At 42.8% G+C, this 23,763-nt stretch overlaps 1 protein-coding gene across 1 annotated transcript; it reads left to right on the forward strand.

Annotated features, from left to right (window-relative positions):
- The first annotated feature begins 6 nt into the window (after positions 1-6).
- On the forward strand, positions 7-20,236 carry LOC104064164 (uncharacterized). The gene is made up of 3 exons (XM_054059334.1): positions 7-113; positions 10,775-10,849; positions 18,876-20,236. Exons 1-3 carry the CDS (start codon positions 88-90, stop codon positions 19,159-19,161), a joined length of 387 nt encoding a protein of 128 aa, XP_053915309.1. The 5' UTR covers positions 7-87; the 3' UTR covers positions 19,162-20,236.
- The last annotated feature ends 3,527 nt before the right edge of the window (positions 20,237-23,763 follow it).

Consider the following 23,763-nt stretch of genomic DNA (forward strand, 5'->3'; position numbering starts at 1 on the left):
AGCGGCGGGCGGGGACTCTGTTCGCCCCGCCCCGGCCCCGCCCCACCGGGGTCCTCACGGCCGACGACTTGAGGCGGCGGCGGCGGCATGGAGGAGGACCCGGAGCTGGAGAGGTGCGGGCTGGCCGGCCGGCCGGCCGCGGGGGCCCTGGGGCGCTGTCAAGGGGACCGGGGGATGGGGGTGCCGAGGTCTGTGGGGCGGAGTGTGAGGCCTGCGGTCCGCGGGGTGCGGGGCAGTATGCGGGGACCCGGGGCGCGGTGCGAGGCCTCTTGTGCCGGGGCGTGCGGAGGGCGCTGTGGGGCCGTCTCGTGCCGGGCCCCAGGGTGTGCGGGGCCTCTTGTGCCGGGGTGTGCGGGGAGAAATGTGAGGGGCGGGTGGCGGGAGCGCCGGCCCTCTGGGGTGTGGGGGGCGGGGCTGGCTGTGCCAGGCCACGGGGGGTGCGGAGCGAGATGCGGGGCGGGGGTCGCTGGGACTTGTGGGGCAGGATGCGGGAGCGCCGGCCCCCGGGGATTGCGGTGTGGGGTGCGGGGCCGCTTGTGCCGGGGGGTGCGGAGCGGAGTGCGGAACGTGGGGTAGGGTGTGGGTATCCCGGACCCCGAAGTGTACTGGGCCTCTTGTGCTGGGGAGTGCGAGGCGAGGTGCGGGGTCTTTGGGGATTGCGGGGCGGGATGCGGGAGCGCAGGCCCTCGGGGCTTGCGAGGTGGGATGTGAGGCCGCTTGTGCTGGTGTCTGCAGGGCCTGCGGACCCCGAGATGTGTGGGGTGGGATGTGGGGCGCAGGGTCCCTGGCATGTGCGGGGGGGGGTGCGGGGCTGCTTGTGCTGGTGTCTGCGGGGAGGGATGCGGACACCCCGGGGTTTGCGGAGCGGGCTCCGGGGCCTCCTGTGCCGGGGTGTGTGGGGTGCGCTGTGGGGCTGCCTGTGCCGGCTCCCGGCGGGTGCGGGGTGGGATGAGGGGTGCGGGGTCTCTGGGGTGTGCGGGGCGAAGCCCTCGATGGGGGAACGGTGGTGGGAAATAGACAAATTCTGCCCGTGGAACGGGAAAATCTATTCTTGTGAGAAAAAAAAAAGTATTAGCTCTTGCTGTGCTGTGCACTGGTACGGTTTAGAAGTGGGATGGAAAAGCATGAGGTGGCTCGTCTCTCACGGGTTATAATTCGGTGATGAGATGTGCCTGGGGAAATTAAAAGAAAAATTATATTAAACTCCTGTTCTTGCAAATTTCAGTTCAGTGCTGGAGACGTGCCAGTGGGCTAATTGTTAAAATTGCCCTATTCCTTATACAGAATAACACAAAATGCTTGGCAATTATTATGTCAAAAAATAAAATCGCTTTCTGCTTTGCATTTTGTTGGGACCTGAGGATTCACCTTACTTCTCCTTACCATCTTCAAGAGTCTAATACCAGCCATGCTTTATCCTTTAGTTTACAGACATTACTCCTTAGTTTCATGTTCAATGATGCGTTGATCATCCTCTCCTGAGAGTAGTACAGCAATGATAGTTAGAGTTTATAATTTTTAGGCTCTTTATAATATGGCTTTATCATGCAAATAATGGCATTTCTGTTCTGTAGCACCAGTGCTAACTATTTTAGGTGGATTTTTAGGGTTTTTTTTAAAATGTGTTTATTTGGAGTATTTTCAGTAGCCTGTCTCTTGAATTCAGGCTTGTCTTGCAATGCAGAAGTCTTAAATAACAACTTAAGGTTTTTGTATGTGTAGTTTTTATTTAATTTACCGTGGGGAAAAATGAGTGTAACTGGTTTTGTGCATGTTTTTTTCAAGGTCTGAAGTGAATTTTGTGTCCCAGCATCCCAAACAGTAATCTGTTAAGACAAGTCAGTTGTCCTATTTTTTATTGTTATTATCTAAGGAGAGGCCTCTTTGTCTTGCTTGTTCTATATTGTCCTTACTACTACATTCTCCTGCTATTATTTTTCAGTTTTACTGTGTCTGGCTCTTGCTTGACCTTGCATTTGATGTTTTTATCACTTTAATAGGAAGCGATAGTTGCTATCAAAGCTGAATAGTAACTCACAAGTTAGAGACCATTGTGTACTCTGAATTTTAAAACTTTAAAAGCTTCTAAGAAAAATCTATGGCAAATTTTGTTAATACATAATTGATAGTATTGTGAATATATGAGCCAAGAGTGAGTAGAAAAAGAAAGTTATGAATCAGCTACTAGGAACTGCTTAGTGTTTCTCCTGCAAGCACATATATGTGCTTTACCTAGTTTGTTTTGGTAAAGTATAGTTTGTACCTATAAAGAATATATAGGTACAAAAAATAGGTACAAACTATAAAGAATAGTTTGTACCTATTCTTTGGAATATTACAGAGGTCACCATTTTCATCCCTGTCTAAAAATATTTTCTTCCTCTCATACTTCCTAAATTGTTGTTATCATTCCTAAATTCATGGTGATTCTGCGTGTTTGAAAGTACAGAAAATATGTCTTTTCTCTGGGAATATAAAGGGAGTTACTTTATTATACTGTGTGTCCAAATCCTTCTGTAACCATAGAATGGTTTGGGTTTGAAGGGACCTTAAAAATCATCCAGTTCCAACCTCCCTGCCATTGGCAGGGTTACCTCCCACTGGATCAGGTTGCTCAAAGCCTCATCCAGCCTGGGCTTGAGCACCTCCAGGGATGGGGCATCCATGACTTCTCTGGGCAACCTATTCCAGTGCCTCACCACTCTCACAGTAAAAAAATTCTTCCTAATATGTAATCTAAATCTCCCTTTTCCACCTTAAAACAGTTACCTCTTGTCCCATCGCTGCAGTCCCCCATAAAGAGACTCTCTCCAGCTTTCCTGTAAAGGCCTCCTTTTATATATAAGGTCTCTTTGGAGCCTTCTCTTCTCTAGGCTGAACAACCCCAACTCTCTCAGCCCATCCTCGCGTGGGAGGTGCTCCAGCCCTCTGATAGTCTTTGTGGCTCTCCTCTGGACTTGTTCTAACAGATCCATGCCCTTTCCTGTGCAGAGGACTCTGGAGCCGGACACAGGACTCCAGATGAGGTCTCATGAGAGTAGAGTAGAGGGGGCAAATCGCTTCCCTTGACCTGATGGCCATGCTTCTTTTGATGCAGCCCAGGATACAGTGCTGGCTCATGTCAAGCTTCTTATTAACCAACATCCCCAAGTCCTTCTCTTCAGGGTTACCCTCAATCCATTCTCCACCCAGCCTTTATTTGTGCTTGGGATTGCCCCTACCCAGATGCAGGACCTTGTACTTGGCCTTGTTGAATTTCATGAGATTTGCATGGGCCCACCTCTCAGGCCTGTCGAGGTCCTTCTGTATGCCATCCCTTCCCTCCAGCATGTTGACTACACCACACAATTTGGTGGTGTCAGAAAACTTGTTGAGGGTGCCCTTGATCCCATTGTCCATGTCTCCAACAAAGATTTTAAATGACATCGGTCCCAATACCAACCCCTGCAGAATGTCACTCGTTGCCGGTCTCCACTTGGACATTGAGCCATTGACCACAGCTCTTTGAGTGCAACCATACAGCCAATTCCTTATCCCTTGGACGGTCCGTCTGTCAAATGTGTGTCTCCAATTTAGAGACAAGAATGTTGTACAGGGCAATGTCAAATGCTATACAGAAGTCCAGGTAAATGATGTCAGTTAATCTGTTCTGTCTCTCAACAGCCATAAATATTTCACAACTTTAGATACCGTACCTTATTAGATGTGTGCCAACCAAGCTTATTTGGAGCATCGCTTACTTGGAATTGTTTCCCAAGGAGACACTGTGCTGAATCACAAGGGAAGCTATGGTTCTGTAAGAAGAGGCATATCGTTAAGTTGAGAATCAAGTCTAATATTTTTTCTGCACAGTCATCCCAACTACACTTTTTAACTTGCAAGCTTTGTGCCTTGGAGAAATTAATTGATAGTCCTTACTACTGTTTTTAATTGAAGTATCGGGATTCAGTATGTTGTTCTTTCCCATATTCATGGCAAAAAAGAGAAGTAGTCTGCAAGCTGAAATCGGTGTTTGAAATTATGTGTTCACTACTCAAGCTGATGAGAATATCAGTACAGAAATGTGCTGCAAATAGCACTCATGGGACTGAAAAATAGAATATTTAAATAGGAGTACAAAAACTGATCAATAAGGAATGAGAGCGTTCACATGCCTGATGTGGAGTGTCTTTGTCTTTGAACAAACATTAGGAAGTTTGTGGCATATTTGTGCCTTTTTTTCATTCTTTCTCTTAATGTTCTGGCTCAGGTGTTTTTCTTGGCATTCCTTTTCATCCGTTTTCTAAGCAAGTGTGAGCAGATAGGACAAACCAACTCACAGGAGTTAATTATAAATAGCACTGGCCTTCATTACTATTCATTTATTGAGGAAGGCAGTATGTTCAGTTTTTAACTTCACTGAAGGTCTTGATATTAATTATTCAGATGTAATCAGAATATCAACAACCACTTCTATTTCCAGACCCATGCATGGTTAAAAATAAGTTGTATAGTCAGCATAAAACTACTTGGAGAAAATGGATTTAAAAGCCTGCTGGTTTTGTTCCTGGGCCTGCAGCTTGCTGTCAGGGTCTAGAGTGCCTCAGGAGGCAGCTTTAAGCAAGATTTTGGAGATTGCAGCAGCTGAGCAGCCTGGCCTTTGAACTTGAATGGTAGCGGTATAGACTGCAAACTGTGAATGTCTTTCGCAAATATGTGTTTAATAAAGAAGTCCCTTCACTGTCTCTGGGAGATGTTGAATATGAATGCTGCTATCCTGCTCCATGTCTGTGTACTTTTGTAGCCGATTGCATGCTGTGAAACAATTCCATTAGATACGTTTTAAGTAGAGTTCTCATTGGGATCTTTAGTGAGATGATGGCGTGGGTGGAAATGACAGAGATTGTTAGGTTATGTGCCAAAGGCTTCCAGACACACCCACAGAGGACTAAAGGGAGACCATGGTGATTGGGGGAGCCAAAGTAGTGCCCAGCCCTGGCTTCTCCCAAGCCCATCCCAGGAGCCACCAGTCCATGAGAGGTCCATCTCTCTGCCCACTGCAAACACAAGGGTACAGTGGCAGGTGGGAACCCACAGTGAAGACTCTGAGGAATGAACACCTTCTCTGGGCCTCTCTCAGGGCTGGTCCTAGGAGGCAGCCTCAGCCTCCAGGCATGACACCTATTAAAATGAGTCAATGCAGGAGCACCTTTGGGATTTAAGGGTGTTACTGCATAGGGGTGTGGGGCACATTGTGGGATGCAGGAGAAGAGCATTTTGAGATTGCATAAGGCTTATTATGTGTTCGGGGTGGGGACGACACAAAGGCAGGGAAAGAGGTAGGTTCATGTGATTTTTGGGGAGAAGCAAGAGTTTGAAAATAGAGAAATAAGGGAATAAAAAGGTCTGGTCATGTGCGAATACGCTGCTTGTTGATACGCTTGTCTGGCCATGCCCCATGCAGGATCAGCACAGTCTGTCCTGTCTTCCGGTTAAATTTCTTTCTGCCTCTTTCTTGGGTGAGGGACTAATTTGAGGGAAGAGGGTGTACGTCTTAGTGCTAGCAACTAGAATCAAACCATGGGTCAGAGTGACTGTGTGTCGTTGGTGCCAGCAACTGAAACAAGTGTGAGTCTGGATGCCAGCAGTTGGGCTGTGACCTTGGGCTTGAGGTCTGGGTGCAAGGAGCCAGGAATGTAAAACCAAGTGTCAGCCACTGCAGTGAGATTAGGGACCTATTTATCTGCACTGCAGCACTGGAGCAAGTGTGGTTGTGCAAGGCAGTTAGTGAAGATCAAGTTGGATCAGCTGGTGAGCACGTGAGTAAGGTGGGAGGTGAGCATGTATCTCTAAGAGCTGTCAGAGGCCGCATGGAGTCCTGCTCAGTTTCTGGAGAGGCTGCAGGGTCAGGGGATCTTCAAGGACAAAACCAATGTGTGTCTCTACATCTCCAAGGGCAAGACCACAGTGGGATTTGGTACTGGGGAGCCAGGAGGGTCCCAGCCAGCGCTGTGTGACTGTCTATACCAGCAGCCAGATTTGAACTGAAGCCTTCAGGGTTCCTATGCTTGACCAGAAAGAGGAGTGGGGTGAAGCTGTTGGTGTGAGTGCTCTGTGTGTCTGTCTGTGATCCATGTGGCCAGCAGTATACACACGTGATGTGTGCATCTGCCTGCTGGGACTAAATTTTCAGCCTTGCTACTAGTTGGACCTGGGCATGGGGCTGCAATTGCCTCACCTCTCTCCTCTGTCAGATCCAGCATGATGTATGCTATCCTGACAGAGCTGTCTATAATTAAACACATTGGGTGGTCTCTAATGATATGATGTTTTTATTGCTGTAACTGTATCAGACATACCTATTTATTACCAGTAGCTCATTTTTCAATCTTATCTATTTGATCTTGCAGAAAAAAATGATGAAGCTATTTCACTGGGTGAGGAATAGAAAATATCTCTGGTGTTGCCTCACTTTGGAGCCTTTAACATTCTCCCATTCTTTATGCGCATGTGTTTGTGATGCACATTGTTAGGATTTATGCAATGGGAGCTTTATCTGTAACCTTGGAATACAGAGCAAAAAGTCTAATCCCTCAGAAATGTAAATAGGTCTTGGACCATACTCTTCGATATAAAAACATTGTTGCGTGTACCTTCGTGTTATTGTAATTCTGCAGCCAGGCTTTATTGCTCAAAAAGGGTTGCCACAGCAAGCTTTAAGTGGCGCTTGCAATAAGAGAAGCCAGAATGATGACAGTGTTCTTAAATGTGCCCCGTCCCTAATTTTTCTTCCTATCAGTCTCCCAGTGTTTGGGGGTTTCTCATGTGGAAGTTGTGTGCTGCATTCTCTTTGCTCATGTTCCTGCTGTTGGAGTCAAAGCTGGCAAACACAGGACTGTTTGTATTGTAACCAAGCTGTAAAAACGAAGAGAGCAAGGAATGTGGAATCCCAAGAGACCTCTAAAAGCAAATGAAAAAACCTTGTTTGCATTGCTTTTAAGCATTTGGCTTACGTGTGTAAAGGATAAGAGTTCAGTGAGTGGAAATGCATTATTTCAAAGAGGATCTGAGTATTTTTTCATTTGTCTGTGCAAGTCGAAAGGGCTTTGTAAAGGTGCAGTGAACAAGACTGATGTTGAAAGATCAATATTAGGAAACAATGTTTGATAAGAAAGGAAGGTATTGACTTACAAGGCTACTAAGAGGGATGTCAAGCAAGTCTGATCTTTGATATAAGCAGAGCAAAAAAAATAGTCTCAAACACTTAATGGCTTATAATTCCAAAGTTAATAGAACTGGTGTCACCATATTAAGGTATTGTGATGTTTCCCCCAAGATTGAACTGCAGCTGTTTAAAATATGAATGTGTGTATGTGTTTTTAGTGCTTTGTAGCTCAGATACTTTTGTTTAAGTATCAAATGACGACAGATTTTATATTACAATAATAATGACAGGCTTTTAGTCTACCTCCTAGTCAGGTTTCTCAAAACAGAATCACTAAGTTTGATAACTGTGGTAAGTACAAGTCAGGCACTTTTTTTTTCTTCTTTCCTCACGTTTATCTGATGTTTTGAAGGTTCAGAATGAGCTTTTATAAAGGCCATGTGTTCCTGCTGTCGCCACTATAAACTAGGTCAGGCTGTTCAGATAGTGAAGTCTGCGTCTGGAGTACAGATAAATTTTGCCATAATTTCACAGAGACCCATGTCCTGCCTTCTGATGGTAGAGCCTGTGTTTCTTACCTGTGTTTTTTTCTTGTTCTTGGGGAGTGGCTGTCCCACACACCCTGTTGCTTCTGCCTGGGGAGTCAGCAGTAGCTGGTGGGGTTACTGACACTTTTTGTCATCTAAGTGCAAGTTTGAAGGGGTGACAGCTTACCTCGGCACTTACTCAATTTCCATGAATGCCTGTGATATGGCTGGATACACAATATGTCCTCACAGTCTAATGTATTCTTAAAAAAAGAATTTGAAGTACCACAAGACCAGCTGCTACTCAGATTGTACTAATAATCTTACATGAGAGAAAAGGAGACTTCTGTGAGGAACCTTAAACCAATGTGCCTTTAATAGGCTAGTGCACAGGAAAGCAATATTATAGTTTTTGGTGTATTCTCTTCTATTGCTTCTGTGGAAGTCTTGGACATTTTCCTTTGAAAAGTCCTTCAAATGCAAATGCAAAGGAAAAAGTTGTGACCAGTGAGTGTTTGCATGTCTGTCTGCCACAGATCTTGGCTTTTGCTGGATGGAATGGTTTCTTCTTCAAACAAATGAATCTTACATATATATATATATATATATATATATATATATATATATATATATAAATTGATCAACTGTGTTCAGTTCTGGGCCCCTCACCACAAGAAGGGTGTTGAGGCTCTGGAGTGTGTCCGGAGAAGAGCAACGATGCTGGTGAGGGGGCTGGAGAACAAGTCTTAAGAGGAGCAGCTGAGAGAGCTGGGGTTGTTTAGCCTGGAGAAGAGGAGGCTGAGGGGAGACCTTATTACTCTCTACAACTACCTGAAAGGAGGTTGTGGAGAGGAGGGAGCTGGCCTCTTCTCCCAAGTGACAGAGGACAGGACAAGGGGGAATGGCCTGAAGCTCCGCCAGGGACGGTTCAGGCTGGATATCAGAAAAAAATTCTTCACAGAAAGAGTCATTGGGCACTGGAACAGGCTGCCCAGGGAGGTGGTCGAGTCGCCTTCCTTGAAGGTGTTTAAGGAACGGGTGGATGAAGTGCTTAGGGGCATGGTTTAAGGGAGTGTTAGGAGTGGTTAGACTCGATGATCCAGTGGGTCCTTTCCAACTTGGTGATTCTATGATTCTATGTGTGGTTTGAGGACTTGTGACTGATTCTGGAGAGTGATTTAGGAGTATTTAGCCAAAGTATTGCTGGCTGAAAATCACTGTCAAGTGAGGAAGTAGTTCCATGATAGCTAGTTGTAAGTATAAAATGTGAAATATGTATTCAAGTAGAACTGCAGAATAACTGTAGAAAGAGGAGCTACACCCTGGTGTGCATTACACTTGTACTGATTTAGCACCAATTACTTTTCTGTTGCCAGGGAAAACCAAAATATGCCTAAAAGCAATACAGACAGAAGAAAAAGTGTGTCTGTTTATAAAATGTCACCAGCCTATCGTAATGAATGAATGAATCCATGATCACGAGTGCGAAGGGAGCCATTAGAGGATGATATTAAGACCACAACACACTGAAGGAGGTTAGATCTGGACTGACAGATGTAGGCTTCTATGTAACTGCATAACGTTTTCTCTGAAGGAAATTCTGTACAACTTTATTTTCATTCCGTGTTATGCACATGCAGCGTATGCGTGTAAAGCTAAGACCTCTTGTGCTTTCTATGTAGACTTAACCTAAATGGTAATAACCACTCTGTCAGATGCTCAAAGCCCAGTATTAACTTGTTAGATCTTTGCATAGACCTGCCTTGTAAATTGCTTGATTTTCTTCTTAGACCTAAGCCTCTGCTTCACCTAAGCCTCTGCTCTTAGGTGATGAGTCTTGACTTATCAGGTCTCAGTTTTGTCTTGACAATGAAATTTATCCTCGGGGGTTTTTTTAATGTGTGGCGAAGCAGCAAAATCCTGCTATACTGATAATACTCTAACAGGACGTTGGGACATGGCTTCCTTTGAGTTGAAGTCTGTTGGCAGTTACCTTTTCTGCACAGTCTGCACACACACACACACTTGTACTATCAAGATGATGATTGTGTTGCTCACCTGGTCCGAATGCCAGCAGCCATTCTGGCACATCGTAGCTGTGAGAGCTAAACAACAAATACTCTCTTTATCACCTCCTACCTTCAGTTTCTCACATCTTCAGGCTTACCTATGTCAGTGTTGTGAATGCTTAGTTTTGTATGCTGGGTAATGCAGCCAGGTACTTAGCTTTCCTTTTCTGTTTTGCCTTTTCTTTCCTTTTCTTTCTTTCAGTTGGCATGTATAGTTGCTTACAGTTAGCTAACTGAATTGTTAGTTTATGCCTTCTATTTATATAATAAATGGCTCACGTTATCCGTTCATTGGTTTTCCCATTAACCTCAACCATGCCCTGTAGAGCAGTTACTTAAGTTTTATTTGAGATTGAGATTAATTCGCAAAGAGAACTGAAATACTGACATTGCAGGAGTTGTCTATAATTATTATAATTTACACTCCAATGACTTTTTACATGATCATAGTTATTTAATTGCTTTAGCGTTAGTCTGGCCAGTTTGTTCTAGAAGATGCTGATAATGTAAAGATTAGTCGTTTTGGCTGGTGGTGGTCGATAACAGTCAAAGATGAGCTCTTTGTTTCCACTGTTACACAAAGCTAGTGCAGTTTGGCAGATGGTAGTTGCAGTGATTTTACTATCGTTTGACTGCTTGCTGTTTTGCTGGTGTCATTTAACTGTGCTCGAAATAGGTCTGTTGTGGTTGAAAGACTTCAGGAAGAACTTCGGTGAAGTGACAGCAGGAAAGAGCATTCCCAAGTTGAAGTGACCGTGCTTCTCAGTGTGGCATACCAGTTGTGCACACTTTAATTGTACTCTTCATGTTGCAGTGTATTTGCAACAGCTTTAACTGCTTTTGATATGCCAAATGTTTCTTTTAATCTTGGGCCATAGGAATCTGAATTGTCTTAAGAAAGGGTGATTTTGGTAGCCTCTTTATTGCCTAATTTATTACAGTGAAGAAGCTCTCTACTGTATTTATGTAAGTGTAAAAAGTGGCAAGTTCTTGTGTTCCACAAGTGGTAACTTTTTTGTTTTTCTCATATTTAGGAAGGCTGTGGAAGAGCTACTTAAAGAGGCAAAACGTGGGAGAACCAGGGCTGAAACAATGGGAGCTATGGGTTGGTAAGTTGAGCCAAGAGGAAATGAATGCTATGACCCATTTCAAAATAAATTTTACATTTAAAGCGTGACAGAAATCTCTGCCTTTTAGTTTGCTTCATGTCTAAATGATTTGTCTTCATCCAGGTATTTATTTTTCTGGGCAAGAATTTGAGTGCAGATAAGAAGGAATTCGAAGTAAATTCTGCCTACGTGGAATTGCTTGACTGAACGTGGTAAAGTCAAAGCAATTGGAAAACTGGGACTAGCTTCTTTCATAGTGTTTCCTTATAATAGACAGAATTGCAAAGTTTGGACTGGAACCTCTTGAGTCTTTAAAATTCTGGGTAGCTTCAGTGTGCATGTACTTACATACTGGCCGGGTATTACAGGGTTAGATTCTGTTTAATTTATAAGAATTTGTAGCCTGACAAAGAAACCTATACCCTTAAAAAAATAAATTATCTACTAGTAGAGAAACCCTGTTTAAATTGCAGCCAAAAATGAACTCGAGGTATAATCTGCTTTTGGAAGGATTATTTTTTAATACTAAAAAGAGAAACTAGAACTAAAATTTGTTTAGCCAATTAGTAGTGAATTTTTGGGAAAAGAATCACAGTATTTAAATCTTAAGTGAAATACAGTATTATTCCTGAATGCAGTATTTTAGTTTTTACAGGTAGATTATCATGGAATGTAACGCATGTAATTGTAATTAAAGAAGTAATATACTGAGAAGATTCTTTCATCTTAAAATAATGTGTATGACATCAATAAGAGGCTATCAGGTCTAGGAATGTTCATGCAAGCAGTGCACCAGTTGACTGCTTTAAACATCATTTGTAGATAAAGTTTGGTTTCCTCCGCCAACAGTAGTACAAGATAAACCTGCACTGTTAAGGAAGTTCTCAGCTGATGTCTTGGCTGTGTTTGTTTTAGTAGTTCTGAAGAGCTTAAAATAGTGTCCTGCTGAAAAAAATGTAATCCTTTATATTTTCTAAATAAGTTTGGGGTATTTTTTGTGTATTTTACCCAGTATAGGTATTTTACCCAGCTAGGAATGCAATTTATACCCTTTATGTTAAAATAGTTAAATTGGTTTAATATCCTAGAGTGGATATAGCTTTACTGATATACCTTGCTTTTACCCTGTCAATGTTGCTGAATGTCCAGGGAAAACAATGCAGATAATTAGCACTGTGAGGTGTTGCATGCATCCACGTACTGTGAATTTGCAGGTTAATTGCAGGTGTGGAGACTAAGGTTTTCTGTTGGGAGATAACCAAGCATCCCCGTACAGCTTTGCTGCCGCTTGTGCAGTCTGGAATACCTGCCAGGAGGGTGAATGGGCTTCTACTCCTGGCTCCGGCAACTTAGTCCTTGTTGGTAAGAGAGTAGTGGTCCTGCTAAGCTGGCTGTGATGATCAGCTCAGGGTAGCATGCAGCTTTCTAAAGCCTGGTGTACCAGACCTGCCAGAGGAGGGGAAAGCAACAAGTGACCTGTTCTTCAGAACAGCTGCAGGTTCCACTAGAGCTAAAATAGTGTCTGGCTAGACCAGGGTTGTATAAAAGCGTAGGAGAAGAGGATTGTTGAGAAGGTGTCATTCAGGCAGAGGAAGGCTATTGATGTAGGGATTGGCATGGTGATATCCTGAACTGAGGCTGTTGAAGTAAGGATCCTTTCAACTGCAGAGGAACATGAGAATAGTTATCCTGGTTCAAACAAAGGATCAGTCTCTTCAGTGCTGTGTCTCCATCAGTGGCCAATAGCCAATGCCTAGGAAATGGAAGAAAAAAAGTACAAGAAAATAGCAGTACTTTCTCAAGGTTCTATCCCAGTTTAGGGTAGTCTGTAACTCAGAATATCCTGCACTCAAAGATGATTGTTTTGTATATGAAGCTTCTCCTGGGATTCTTTCTTCTGAATTTATCCTTAGAATGACCAGTAGTAAGCCCATTTGTCACAAATCTGCTGCCATACAGCTGGTGTGGGTGGCTCTAAGGAAGGTATAAAGCCCCTCATAGGCCAACTCCCAATAAGTCTCTGGTGTCTAGTTCTGCAAGTGCAAGAGACAGAACAGCAGCTGGAAGCTGCCACTGCTTTCTTCCCTTTATTATTTTTCATGCCCAGTGGGTTCAGTTCTGGTCCTCCTGAGCAAGCCAGTAACTAGGCGTAGCATTTATATGTGGGAGGTGAGATAACCTGTAAGATATTTGGAAGGAAACTTAACTATGTTCTGTTGAGTATCACACTCCAGCAAAATGCAGTATAATTGAGGCTGCAGTAAATCCTGAAGGGCTTCAGAGATTAGATCCAGGACTGACATATAACCTTGCAACTGTAAACTACAGAGAGGAAAGTAACTGCTGCTCTGGGCTTTGTGGATTCCAAATGAAATGAGCAGAAATTTAGTTTATGAAAATGTGTATTAGTAGACCAAATCTAGGAAAGCATAACTGGTAGAAACAAAGAAACAACATCATGACCAGCGTGTCCAAAAGCACAGTCTTAATAGGTAAAACACCAAACCTTCTTTGCTTGCCAAACTTAAAATGCTTACAGGTGTGTTTCATGAAGACTTCTGGGATTTCCTCAGCCTGGGGAAGAGGTGCACAAAACGTGGAGACATCTAGTGTAAGGCCATCAATCGTGCATTAGCACTGGATGGTTGGAGCAACTCGGCCTATGAAGGAAAGATTTGTTCTGCCATCTGCCCTTGGGTAAGGAGAAGCAGAGGCTGTTACTGCTCATACTTCACTGATTCCAGTTTATGTTGCTCTCCAGCAGCTGTAGAGTACCGGGAAATACATTTCTAAAGTCAGTGGCATTTGACTCCAGAATAGTTAAAGGGAGCTGTGTGGGGAAGTGGCATTCCTGGGGAACTGTATTGTGTATACCATTACAAAGGAGTAGTGTCTCCTGGTGAGTGTTGATGACAGCAGAATATTAGCCAGTAAGCCTGTGATTGCTGTTCTGGGACTGTTTTCAGGTTGAAGCCACCTCTCCATTATTGTCCAGCGTGATTAGTTCTCCATAGCTCAAGTGCACTGTTTGAAGAAGTTCCCTAAGCATCCCTACCCAACTTCTTGCTGTCTCCTTGAGTTCAATGGATAGCTAGCTGCTGTTTGAGCTTAAATTGCAAGAATCCAAGCTAGCATAGCTGAGAATTATAGAAAAAAAATGTACCAAGCAGTCATCCTTTAGCCTGCAGTATTTGATACAAAGATTCAGCCTTGAAATATAGGACAGCAGTGCTAATAGTTCCTACCAGTTTGGGAATGTTTTGCCAGCCTTACATTGCCTTACAAGTTTGCTCTTGGTGACATGAGTAGGTGCTGCAACCTGTAGTCATTAGTTGACTAGAAGAAAGGCTTGTCCTGAACAGGGAGGATGGCAGTGATATTGGGCAAGAGCTTAAGTGTGTAGGGAAATAGTATCTGAGACTCTCTGGAAACGGAGTAACTGTTGGTATTGCTATTGGGCTGCATGAGCTCTTATTTGGTTCAGAGTCCTAGCTCACTAGCCTCTGTGCTCTCAGGACCACCTGGATTGGCAGTGTCTAGGTCCATGGCAAATTAGTCCAAGAAATACTGGATATTTGTATTTGTAGATCTCACATTATTGTATCTTGAGTATTCACCTGTCCTTTGGACGTCCCAAAGATGCTTGCTGTCAGCACTGCAGTGTTTCTAGTTCCTGCAGTGCTCCCCGTTTTTATGTACTCTGTGGCCATAGTGATTCTTGTTGAGGGTCTCCTACATCCTTATACCAGGTGTTATAGATCCTGCTGATGGCATGTCAGCTTCAAGCATTGGTCAGCTAATCACAAATAAGAAAATGTGTGAGTGAAGGGGAAGGGAGGATCCTCTTCTGAAGGTGTCTTAATCTCAGAAATATTGAACAGAAGAGAGCAGAATCTGTGTCTCCATCTCAGCAATGCTGATGTGATGCTGGAACTTCTGAGATCAGAAAAGACATTCAAGCAGCTGTCTGAAAGTTAACACTTGAAGGGCCAGCTGCATCCAGGATGGGAAGTTGTGAACAGATTGTATAAGAACATTTGAAACAGTTAGATAAATGTGTCCTTGATTCATCAGCTGGAATAAAGCTGTAAGATACTGGTATTTCCATTGTGTATCTAGGTGAAACCAGGCTAAAAGCTCAGCTTTCCCAGGATGGTTTTGTTGGTCCTATGTACATAATTCATAAGCTTCTTATATCAGTGGAGTTAAGTCCCATAGTAGGGGGTTGTTCTGCTTTAATTGAGAAAGGCAGTTAAAATGCTACAAAAGCTACTGTGTGGACAAGTTCTAGAGGCTACTTTTTTTTTTCTTCTTCAGCTGTAGGTCTGGGCTTCAAAGATGTTGGTAGCAAGTGAGTGTACTAGGGCTGAACTGCATGTAATCTTCTCTGCTTACTAAAATACCTAAAATAAGATCTGGAAAGCAAGATATTTTGGGATGGTTTGTTCAGCTGTGCGTTGTAAGAGCAGATGACATTGCAAGAAGAATATAAATGTTGGAAGCATGAAATTATTTTTAGCCCTATTTCTTGTAAAGAAATTTCTTGTAAAGAATCCTAAAATTGCTTTATTTTCTATAGATAGATAGCTTTCTGTTCAGTATCAAATCTGTTATTCGGAAGTACTGTAGAATACAAAATAACGAAGATGAGGCTGAAGGGTTTGAGGGCACTGGAATTGCAAAATGCTGTATTGCATCTTATCTTTGAATGCGTGTTGTGTGACTGTGCAGAAACACTGCAGTGTGATTCCACTGCATCTCTTTCATTTGAATATGAAGAGGAGGAGAAAGGGTACAGACAGAGGCTGCAAAGTAAATATGTTAAAATCCTGTGCTTGGAGCACAGGTTCCCATCCAAAGTCCTGCCAGCTGTATCTAGCTGCCAAGACCATACGTAAAGGCTTGCAGTGTCCTCCCACACATCCTCTTTTGTGAGATCCCCTATGAAAGGATAACAGCTTAGATTAGTTGATTTGGCAAAACAACCTCTAGCTGCCTTTTTTTTGCTTTCATTCTCTCTTCTGTTAAGTGCTCTATTTTCCATGGCAGTTTGAAAGTGGTAGAAATGTACTTGTAAGTTCACATTTAATTAAATTTTGTTCCTGGAAAGATCTGATTGGCTCAGTGCTGGGGCTGACTGTGCCAAGCCTGTGTCCAAGAGAAAAGGCTGTGGCACGTTGCGCTGTACTCCTGTGTCTGAAATTGTGTCAGTGTGTTTTGCTAGTAAGAAGTTGTATGGCACACCTCAACTACCCTATGCTTGATGACAGTTATTGGCTGGAAGGACAGACTGTTGTTGATCAGAAGTTGATTTAAAATGTCAAAAGTAGGGTTACAATTTGACCTGTATTTGCAATAATGGATTTAATATTTTGTTCTTGCTCAAAATGTGGTATTGATATTTTGTTGTTGCACAGCAGAAAGATTTGGGGGTGTATAGGATTTGTCTGCAGAGGGGGATGAGGTTCTGTGGGTCAGAGTACCTTGTTTTAGCTTATTGGAGTATGCAAAGTAGGAAGCGTACCCTTACTGGCTAACTACATTGCTACAGAACTGGAGTCTTTTTTGTTGGTTAGACTGCTCTAGAATTGCAGATTTTGTGCTCGAGTTGGGCTCACTTGCAGCCCTGCTTCAGGCATGCTTCAGTTTGGAGTGTCACTATTCTTTTAACATGTTTTTTGTTATTTTTTTAAAAAACAGAAAAGCTTTTACAAGCTTTGTTGTGGCACTGTTCCCTAGTCAGCAGTACTGCATTCCATCTTGCGTAGGCTTTGCTTGCCTCCCAGCCCTTCAGAACTTAAGTTGAGGGCAAAGCTGTCACTGAAATGAGCGTTGCAGGATCAGACAAGCCTCTGGTGTGCTGTAGGCTTTCAGGGAGGTCTTTTGTAGAAGTATTCTACAATTTTCTCACCATTAGAAATGCTGTGAAAGATATCAGTGGATTAATACAATTCAGTTTTAGTCTTCACAGTTCCACATACACCATAGAAGCATGTAAACGTTGTGAGCTTGTGTGTGTACCTGTGTAATGTGTGCCATACATCTCTGTTTCTTTAAGACTTAAAAGGCAGAATTTGCTTTGTTGGAAGCCTGAAGTCAATAAAACTAAGGACTAATGTTTCTCTTCACTAACTTGACTTGCTTCTGCTCCATGAAAACCCAGTGGCTCGTTCTTATCACTGTACGATGGTAAACTAATGACATCTCTTAGCTGACTGTGAAGCCCTGCATTTCTCATCGGTTTTCGTTCTTAGTGTAGCTCAGGCAGCACTCGTAGTGCCAAAAGGAAATAAATACTTTTACAAGGTGAGTCTATTTAGGACAGACTGTCTCACTCTGGTGCTATATATATTAGTGCTTAATCAGTGCATTAGCTCTTAAGCAAAAAACAAGAGGAAGGAGAAAAGTGTGAAATGGTTCTTGCCTCCATGCAGTCAAGAGAAAGCTGCCCTCATTGGCAGGAAATGTTGAGGTACAACAGTTTGAAGCTGGCATAAGACATACAGAGGATTTAAACCTGTGCCATGGCATGTTCAGCACCGTGTTAAGAGCTGATGTGGCTTGAAGTGGAAACCCTATTCTACTGGCACGTTAGCTTTTTATATTTACTCAGTCATACAATAAATAGATAAATACAATCTCCCTAATTTACAAAACAGCTATACTAAATACAGATCCAGATTTTTAAAGGATTTTTTTAACCAGGATTTGAGCAAACTTTGTAGATTTAGATGCAGAAAGTTTAGAAAATTTTAGAACTAATTATGCTGTAGGAATGTGTCAAGAATTATCTGGCAGAAGTAAAACAGTGTGACTGTTTATCTAAAAGTACTCTTGTAAGTTCTTTGAGGATTTAGGAAAAGGACAATTTTCAGTAATGCTTGGTAAGCAGACCTGAAGCAAAATGTCGTGGTAAATGCCATGTCCAGTTAGAAGTCATGACGTATGCTAAATAATCAGATGTGATCTTCATTACAATTTTCTTCTTGTTCTGATTCCTCTGATTATTTAGAGGTGTCAAAGGCTTTTAAATGGGTAGAATATAGTTTCTACACTTGCACAAAATATTCAATTACAGTGGATGATGTTAACGTTGTGGTATTAGGATTCATTGACTCCATAGCTGATTCAGTAAGTGTCACTGCGATCTCCAACAGCTCTGCTTTTCGAGAGAACCCCATAGCTTCTCCATTAGTATGCAGATTCAAAAATATTGTGAAGACAAACACCATGGTGGCTCCCTCTGTAAACAAAGTTTTCAGAGTTGTTTCTGCTTATTGCAGCAATGTACCCAAACTTGTTTTTTCTCATTCCATTGTTTAAGAGATTGTAAATTGGCAATAAGTAGAATACAGCTGATACCTGATACTAACAAGATAAATGAGGTGTATGGTACTTTTTTACTGAAAGTAGCTGATAAATTATGTGCAAATAATGTTAATCTGCGAAAGAAGAAAGTCAGAAACAGTGGAAAAGAGTTGGATAAGTGTCCTTTCTGTTTAAGAAAAAAAACCCCATCCTGTTTAATGATTGCCAGATATAACTTAAAATTGGTGTGCTTTGTGTGTATGTGTTCTCGCTACAGCCATTTGGGTTCTTCATGCAAGTGTATCTTTTACTTTCTGAATATCTGAGTTCATTAAATAATGCTGACTTTAGTAGATTATGATCTTGTAAATCATTCTGGTTTTGACTGAGAATATGCTACTAAATATTTGATTCTGAATAACTACATTAAACGCTGTCAACCTTAAAATACATTGTCATCCTCTGCACACGCTACCCTGTGAAAATTACATGGATTTTCACTGTATTAAGTAGAACAATTTTCATCCTACAAAGTGTAAGATAAAAGGAGAATAGAGGCAACCTTGAGCATATCTTTCTGTTCTGAGAGTTTACACTAGGTGGCATGCAAGGAAAACCAATAGCACAAACCTGTCTTAAAATTATTGAAGTTAAAATCTCAGACTTTTTTCAGGGTGTTTTTATCTTGTCTTTTGATCACTCTTAAATGTCTTTACAGGTTGAAATGTCCTCTTGCTGGTACAAATAAAAGATTTCTTATTAATACCATCAAAAACACGTTACCGTCTCAAAAAGAACAAGACCAAGAACGTGACCAAAAGGAAGATGGTAAGGAGGCTGAGCCAAACAACAGCAGGAAAGAAGAAAAACCAAAGAAACGCAGAATTCACCCATATACACCCAGCTTTCAGTCCCGTAGGAGAGTCAGCTACTCTCCTCCAAGGCACCGAAACAGGAACCAGCCAACAAAGGATAAACATCAAAAGCTATCAAGCAAGCGATGAGAGGAGAGTGACAAGTATGTGTTGTTACAAGCTGAGAATGTCATTAAGAGTTGGACTGCAGGGATCTCTCAGTTTTTCAGGAAAAGATGCTGTTCAAAATTGAATTTTGAACTGAATTCTTGTGTGAGAAGTAACCTTGAGGTAGCTTTAGAAAATCTTTTTGGGGGACCTTTAAGAGAAAAGTGAAGTGCAGAATCGATCTATCAGTTGCTTTAGAACAGACATTCCTTTCCTTTTGCTCCATTCCTCTCTCCCCTTCTGACTAAGCTTAGCATATTGGTGATGGAGCGTGATACCCGTGTCACTGTCCCATACAACTCGTTTAGTCGTGTCACTCCTTTGGAAAGATATTTAAATTAAGCAGAATTCTATTTATTGTGTACAGTTGGCAGAACTTCTTTGCTGCTGACCAATAAAGAAGTTTTGTGTGTTTGGGTTAGTTTGGTTCTACAGAATCTACAAGAAGGGAGAAGCTGGTCAGTACCTGGCCAAGTGCATACATTCTGTATAGAATATGAGAGTTCACTTTCTTTAGTATAAAAAGAAAAATGGACAATGCTGGTTTTGCTTTCCAGGAGGTACTACCTGGAAATAGTGATTTTGCTTGTTATTGTGTATTGACAAACCCATCATAGATGATAATAAACATTACCCCTAAAAAGCCATAACTGCAATAATTGTTTCTGTTTGGACTTCCCTTTGTAAGGAAGTAGTTTGAACAGTCTGTTGTCATGGTGCTTTCAAAATAAACCTTGAAGACAAAATTGTCATGTTCTCTGTCCACTGCTATGAAGTTAACATGTAATTCTAGAAATGCAGAGGTGTTACTTAAAAACAGTCAAATGCTCACTTTCGAAGCCTATGTGACAATTCTGTAGTGGTACAGTTCTTAAACTTGTGACTTGGAGCACGTATAATGCACATCGGCATATTCTACATCTCACTTCTGTTAGTGTTACAATAACAAACTTCTGTGTGAAATGTTTTGTATTTCACTATTCTCAAAAATAATTGTTTTGACCATAGATTTCTGGTTTTAAGTGTGTCGACAATAAAATCGAAGATGTTCACTTGAAAGTGCTTTGTGGAATTAATGATTTTAATGGGTTTCCTAACAGAACTCGGCCTCCTTCCTTTAAGGGAAGGGCGGACCAGTGCTTCATGGTCCTTCAGTGTTGTGTCAGGGCAAGAGTGCCACCTATAGGTTTATCTGTACCTCATCGTGCTGTATGTACATGTCCGCTGAAGAGCTCATTCGCTAGGAGATACTGAGACCAAAGTGGAGACATGCTGTAGCTCAGTTTTAAAGCATGAGCTGGGAATTACTCTTCTGGGCTGTGGAAAGATAGTTAAACTGATGTGGAGGCCACCTGTGGCTGCCAGGGTCAGCATATCCAAAAAAGTGGGATACTTTTACATTTCCACTGGAGAGTTGTGGATGGTTTCTCTATTTCCCTGAAGGAACCATAACACTAACAGAATTCCCAGCCTTTTGGAAAATTTCAAACAATTTAAAATCGCTGAAAAAGTAGTATCCTTGGAGAATGTAGGACTATCTTTGGTTTAAATAAACAGATTGTGGTTTAAGTCCTTATTTCGCTGGGCAATGGTAGTAGAATCATAGAATGGTTTGGGCTGGAAGGGACCTTAAAGATCATCTAGTTCCCACCCCCATGCCATGGGTAGGAACATCCCACTAGATCAGGCTGCCCAAGTCCCCATCCAACCCGGCCTTGAACACCTCCAGGGATGGGGCAGCCGCAACTTCCCTGGGCAACCTGTGCCAGTGCCTCACCACTCTCATTGTGAAGAAATTCCTCCTTATTTCTAGTCTAAATCTGCCCCTCTCCAGTTTCTACCCATTGCCCCTGGTACTATCACTACAAGCTTTCATAAAAAGTCCCTCCCCAGCTTTCCTGTAGCCCCTTCAGGTACTGGAAGGCCACTGTAAGGTCTTCTCAGAGCCTTCTCCAGGCTGAGCAGCCCCAGCTCTCTCAGCCTGTCCTCATATCAGAGGTGGTTCAGCCCTCTGATCATCTTTGTAGTCCTCCTCTAGACCCATTCAAACACTTCCACGTCTTTCTTCTGTTGAGGATTCCAGAACTGGACACTGTACTCTATGTGAGGTCTTACAAGAGCAGAGTAGATGGGCAGAATCACTTCCCTCACCCTGCTCGCCACGCTTCTTTTGATGCAGCCCAGGACACGGTTGGCCTTCTGGGCTGCGAGCACACATTGCCAGCTCATGTCGAACTTCTCATCAACCAGCACCTCCAAGTCCTTCTCTACAGGGCAGCTCTCAATCACATCATCCCACAACCTGTATTGAAACCGAGGGTTGCCCTGGCCCAGGTGTAGGACCTTGCACTTGGCCTTGTTGAACCTCATGAGGTTCACACAGGCCCACTTCTCCAGCTTGTCCAGGTCCCTCTGGATGACATCCCATCCTTTGAGTGTGGCAACTGCAGCACTCAGCTTGGTGTCATCTGCAAACTTGCTGAGGGTGCACTTGATCTCACTGTCCATATCATTGATGAAGATATTAAACAGCACCGGTCCCAGTACGGACCCCTGAGGGACACCACTTGTCACAGATCTCCATCTGAACTTTGAGTCATTGACCACTACTCTCTGAATGTGACCATCCAACCAATTTCTTATCCACCAAACCATTAAATCTATATCTCTCCAATTTAGAGAGAAGGATGTTGTGGGGAACCGTGTCAAAGGCTTTACAGAAGTCCAGATAAATTACATCCACTGGTTTTCCCATGTGTGCTAGTGTGGTTACCCCATCGTAAAAAGTGACTAAGTTGGTCAGACGGGACTTGCCCCATCGTGAAGCCATGCTGGCTGGCTGTAGTCATGTCCCCATCCTCCATGTGCTTTAGCATAGCTTCTAGGAGAATCTGTTCCATGCTCTTCCAAGGCACAGAGATGAGGCTGATAGGTCGGTAGTTCCCAGGGTCATCTTTTCTACCCTTTTTAAAAATGGGCACAATGTTACCCCTCTTCCGGTCACCATGGAGGACTTATGACTGCCATGACTTTTCAAATATCATGGAGAGTGGCTTGCCCACCCCATCAGCCAATTCCCTCTGGATTCTGGGTTGTGTCTTGTCCATGGGCTTCTATATGTTCAGGTTCCTCAGGTGGTCACAAACCTGATCTTCCCTTACAGTAGGAGGGGCTATGCCACCGTGGTCCCCATCTTGTTGTCCATTGAACCAGAAGGGGTGAGGAGAGTGGTTGGTGAAGGCTGAGGTAAAGAAGTTATTGAATACCTTAGCCTTCTCCTCGTCTATTGATACAAGGTCACCATTTTCATCCATCAGTTGGGGTACACTTTCTTTGCCCTCCTTTTCTGACTGACATACCTGTAGAAGCCCTTCTTGTTAGTCTTCACTACCGTTGCCAAATTCAGCTCCAGCTGCACCTTGGCCTTCCTGACCGAATCCCTACACAACCGGCCAGCATCCCTATGTTTTTCCCAGGTTCCCTGTCCCTACTTGCACTGCCTATGCAGTTCCTTCTTGGTCTTCATTTTTACCAGCAGGTCTCTACTCAGCCATGCTGGTCTCTTCCCTTCCCTGCATGATTTCCAAGACCTGGGGACTGTGTGCTCTTGGGCTTTATGGAAAGCATCCTTAAATATATGTCTGCTCTGTTCTACTCCTTTGTCCCCAAGGACCGTGTCCCAGGGATCCTACTGACTAAATCCTTGAAGAGCTGGAAGTTTGCTTTCCTGAAATTTGGGGTCCTGACTATACTCCTTGAATCTAACATTCCCCTGAATTCTTGCTGGTTTGGCTTGTGGTGATAATGTGATGTCCTGAGAGCTTTCCACACTCAGGCCTCCAAATGCTCCTTTAGGATAAGTGCTGCTGCTGATTCTGCATTAATTTAAGCCAGGCTTTCAAGTGGGGAAAGTGATTAGAGTATGCTTTCAAAATTAATCTGGGTTGTTGGTGGAGTGCACTTCCATACCAGAAGTCTCAACTGGAGGATCTGACATGTTGTAAACCAGACAGCTGGAGAAAGCCTCTCTTCATCAGTGGTGGTAGGTTCAGATCTAATTCCACTTTTTTTCTGACTTAACAAAATATATGTGAATTATTAATCTTTCATTGGTTGATTTCCTATTTTAGCGCTGTCTTTCATAAGTGTAGATAATAGAAACAAAAGCTGCTGCTCATTCTTAAGGCAAATCTTCACCTACTGATCAATTTTAATAAAAAATTGGGTGCCAAAAGCCAGGCTTGTATTGTGTCTGCAATTGCTCATATTGTGCAGTGCCACTCTCACATTTATAGTGGATCTTAATGGTAGGATTTGAAACCTGGAACTTAAAAGCTGAACATGCCTTTTCAAAATGTGTTATTAACTTCTGTAACTCAGAAGACTTGTTAGTTGTAAGAAGTGCATCATCCTTAAAATAAAAAAAAATAGATACCAAAATAAACTGTTATCTTGATCTCTGCTTTCTTTAGTAGTGCCTTGCAGCCCGGTGGCTCACATGGGAAGAGAATGCACCTTCCATTAATGTTGCTGCAATGATACTTCTATGGTGTTTCTTGTTTATCTGTAAGCTCCTAATGTTGT

Source organism: Cuculus canorus, chromosome 1 (genome assembly GCF_017976375.1).
Source record: "Cuculus canorus isolate bCucCan1 chromosome 1, bCucCan1.pri, whole genome shotgun sequence".
NCBI classification, from domain to species: Eukaryota; Metazoa; Chordata; class Aves; order Cuculiformes; family Cuculidae; genus Cuculus; species Cuculus canorus.

Excerpts from the sequence above, each read along its gene's own strand:
- LOC104064164 (XM_054059334.1), top strand. The coding sequence starts at position 88 with ATGGAGGAGGACCCGGAGCTGGAGAG. Across the intron at positions 114-10,774 it reads GAGGACCCGGAGCTGGAGAG|GAAGGCTGTGGAAGAGCTAC; the intron begins GTGCGGGCTGGC and ends TCTCATATTTAG. Across the intron at positions 10,850-18,875 it reads ACAATGGGAGCTATGGGTTG|GTTGAAATGTCCTCTTGCTG; the intron begins GTAAGTTGAGCC and ends ATGTCTTTACAG.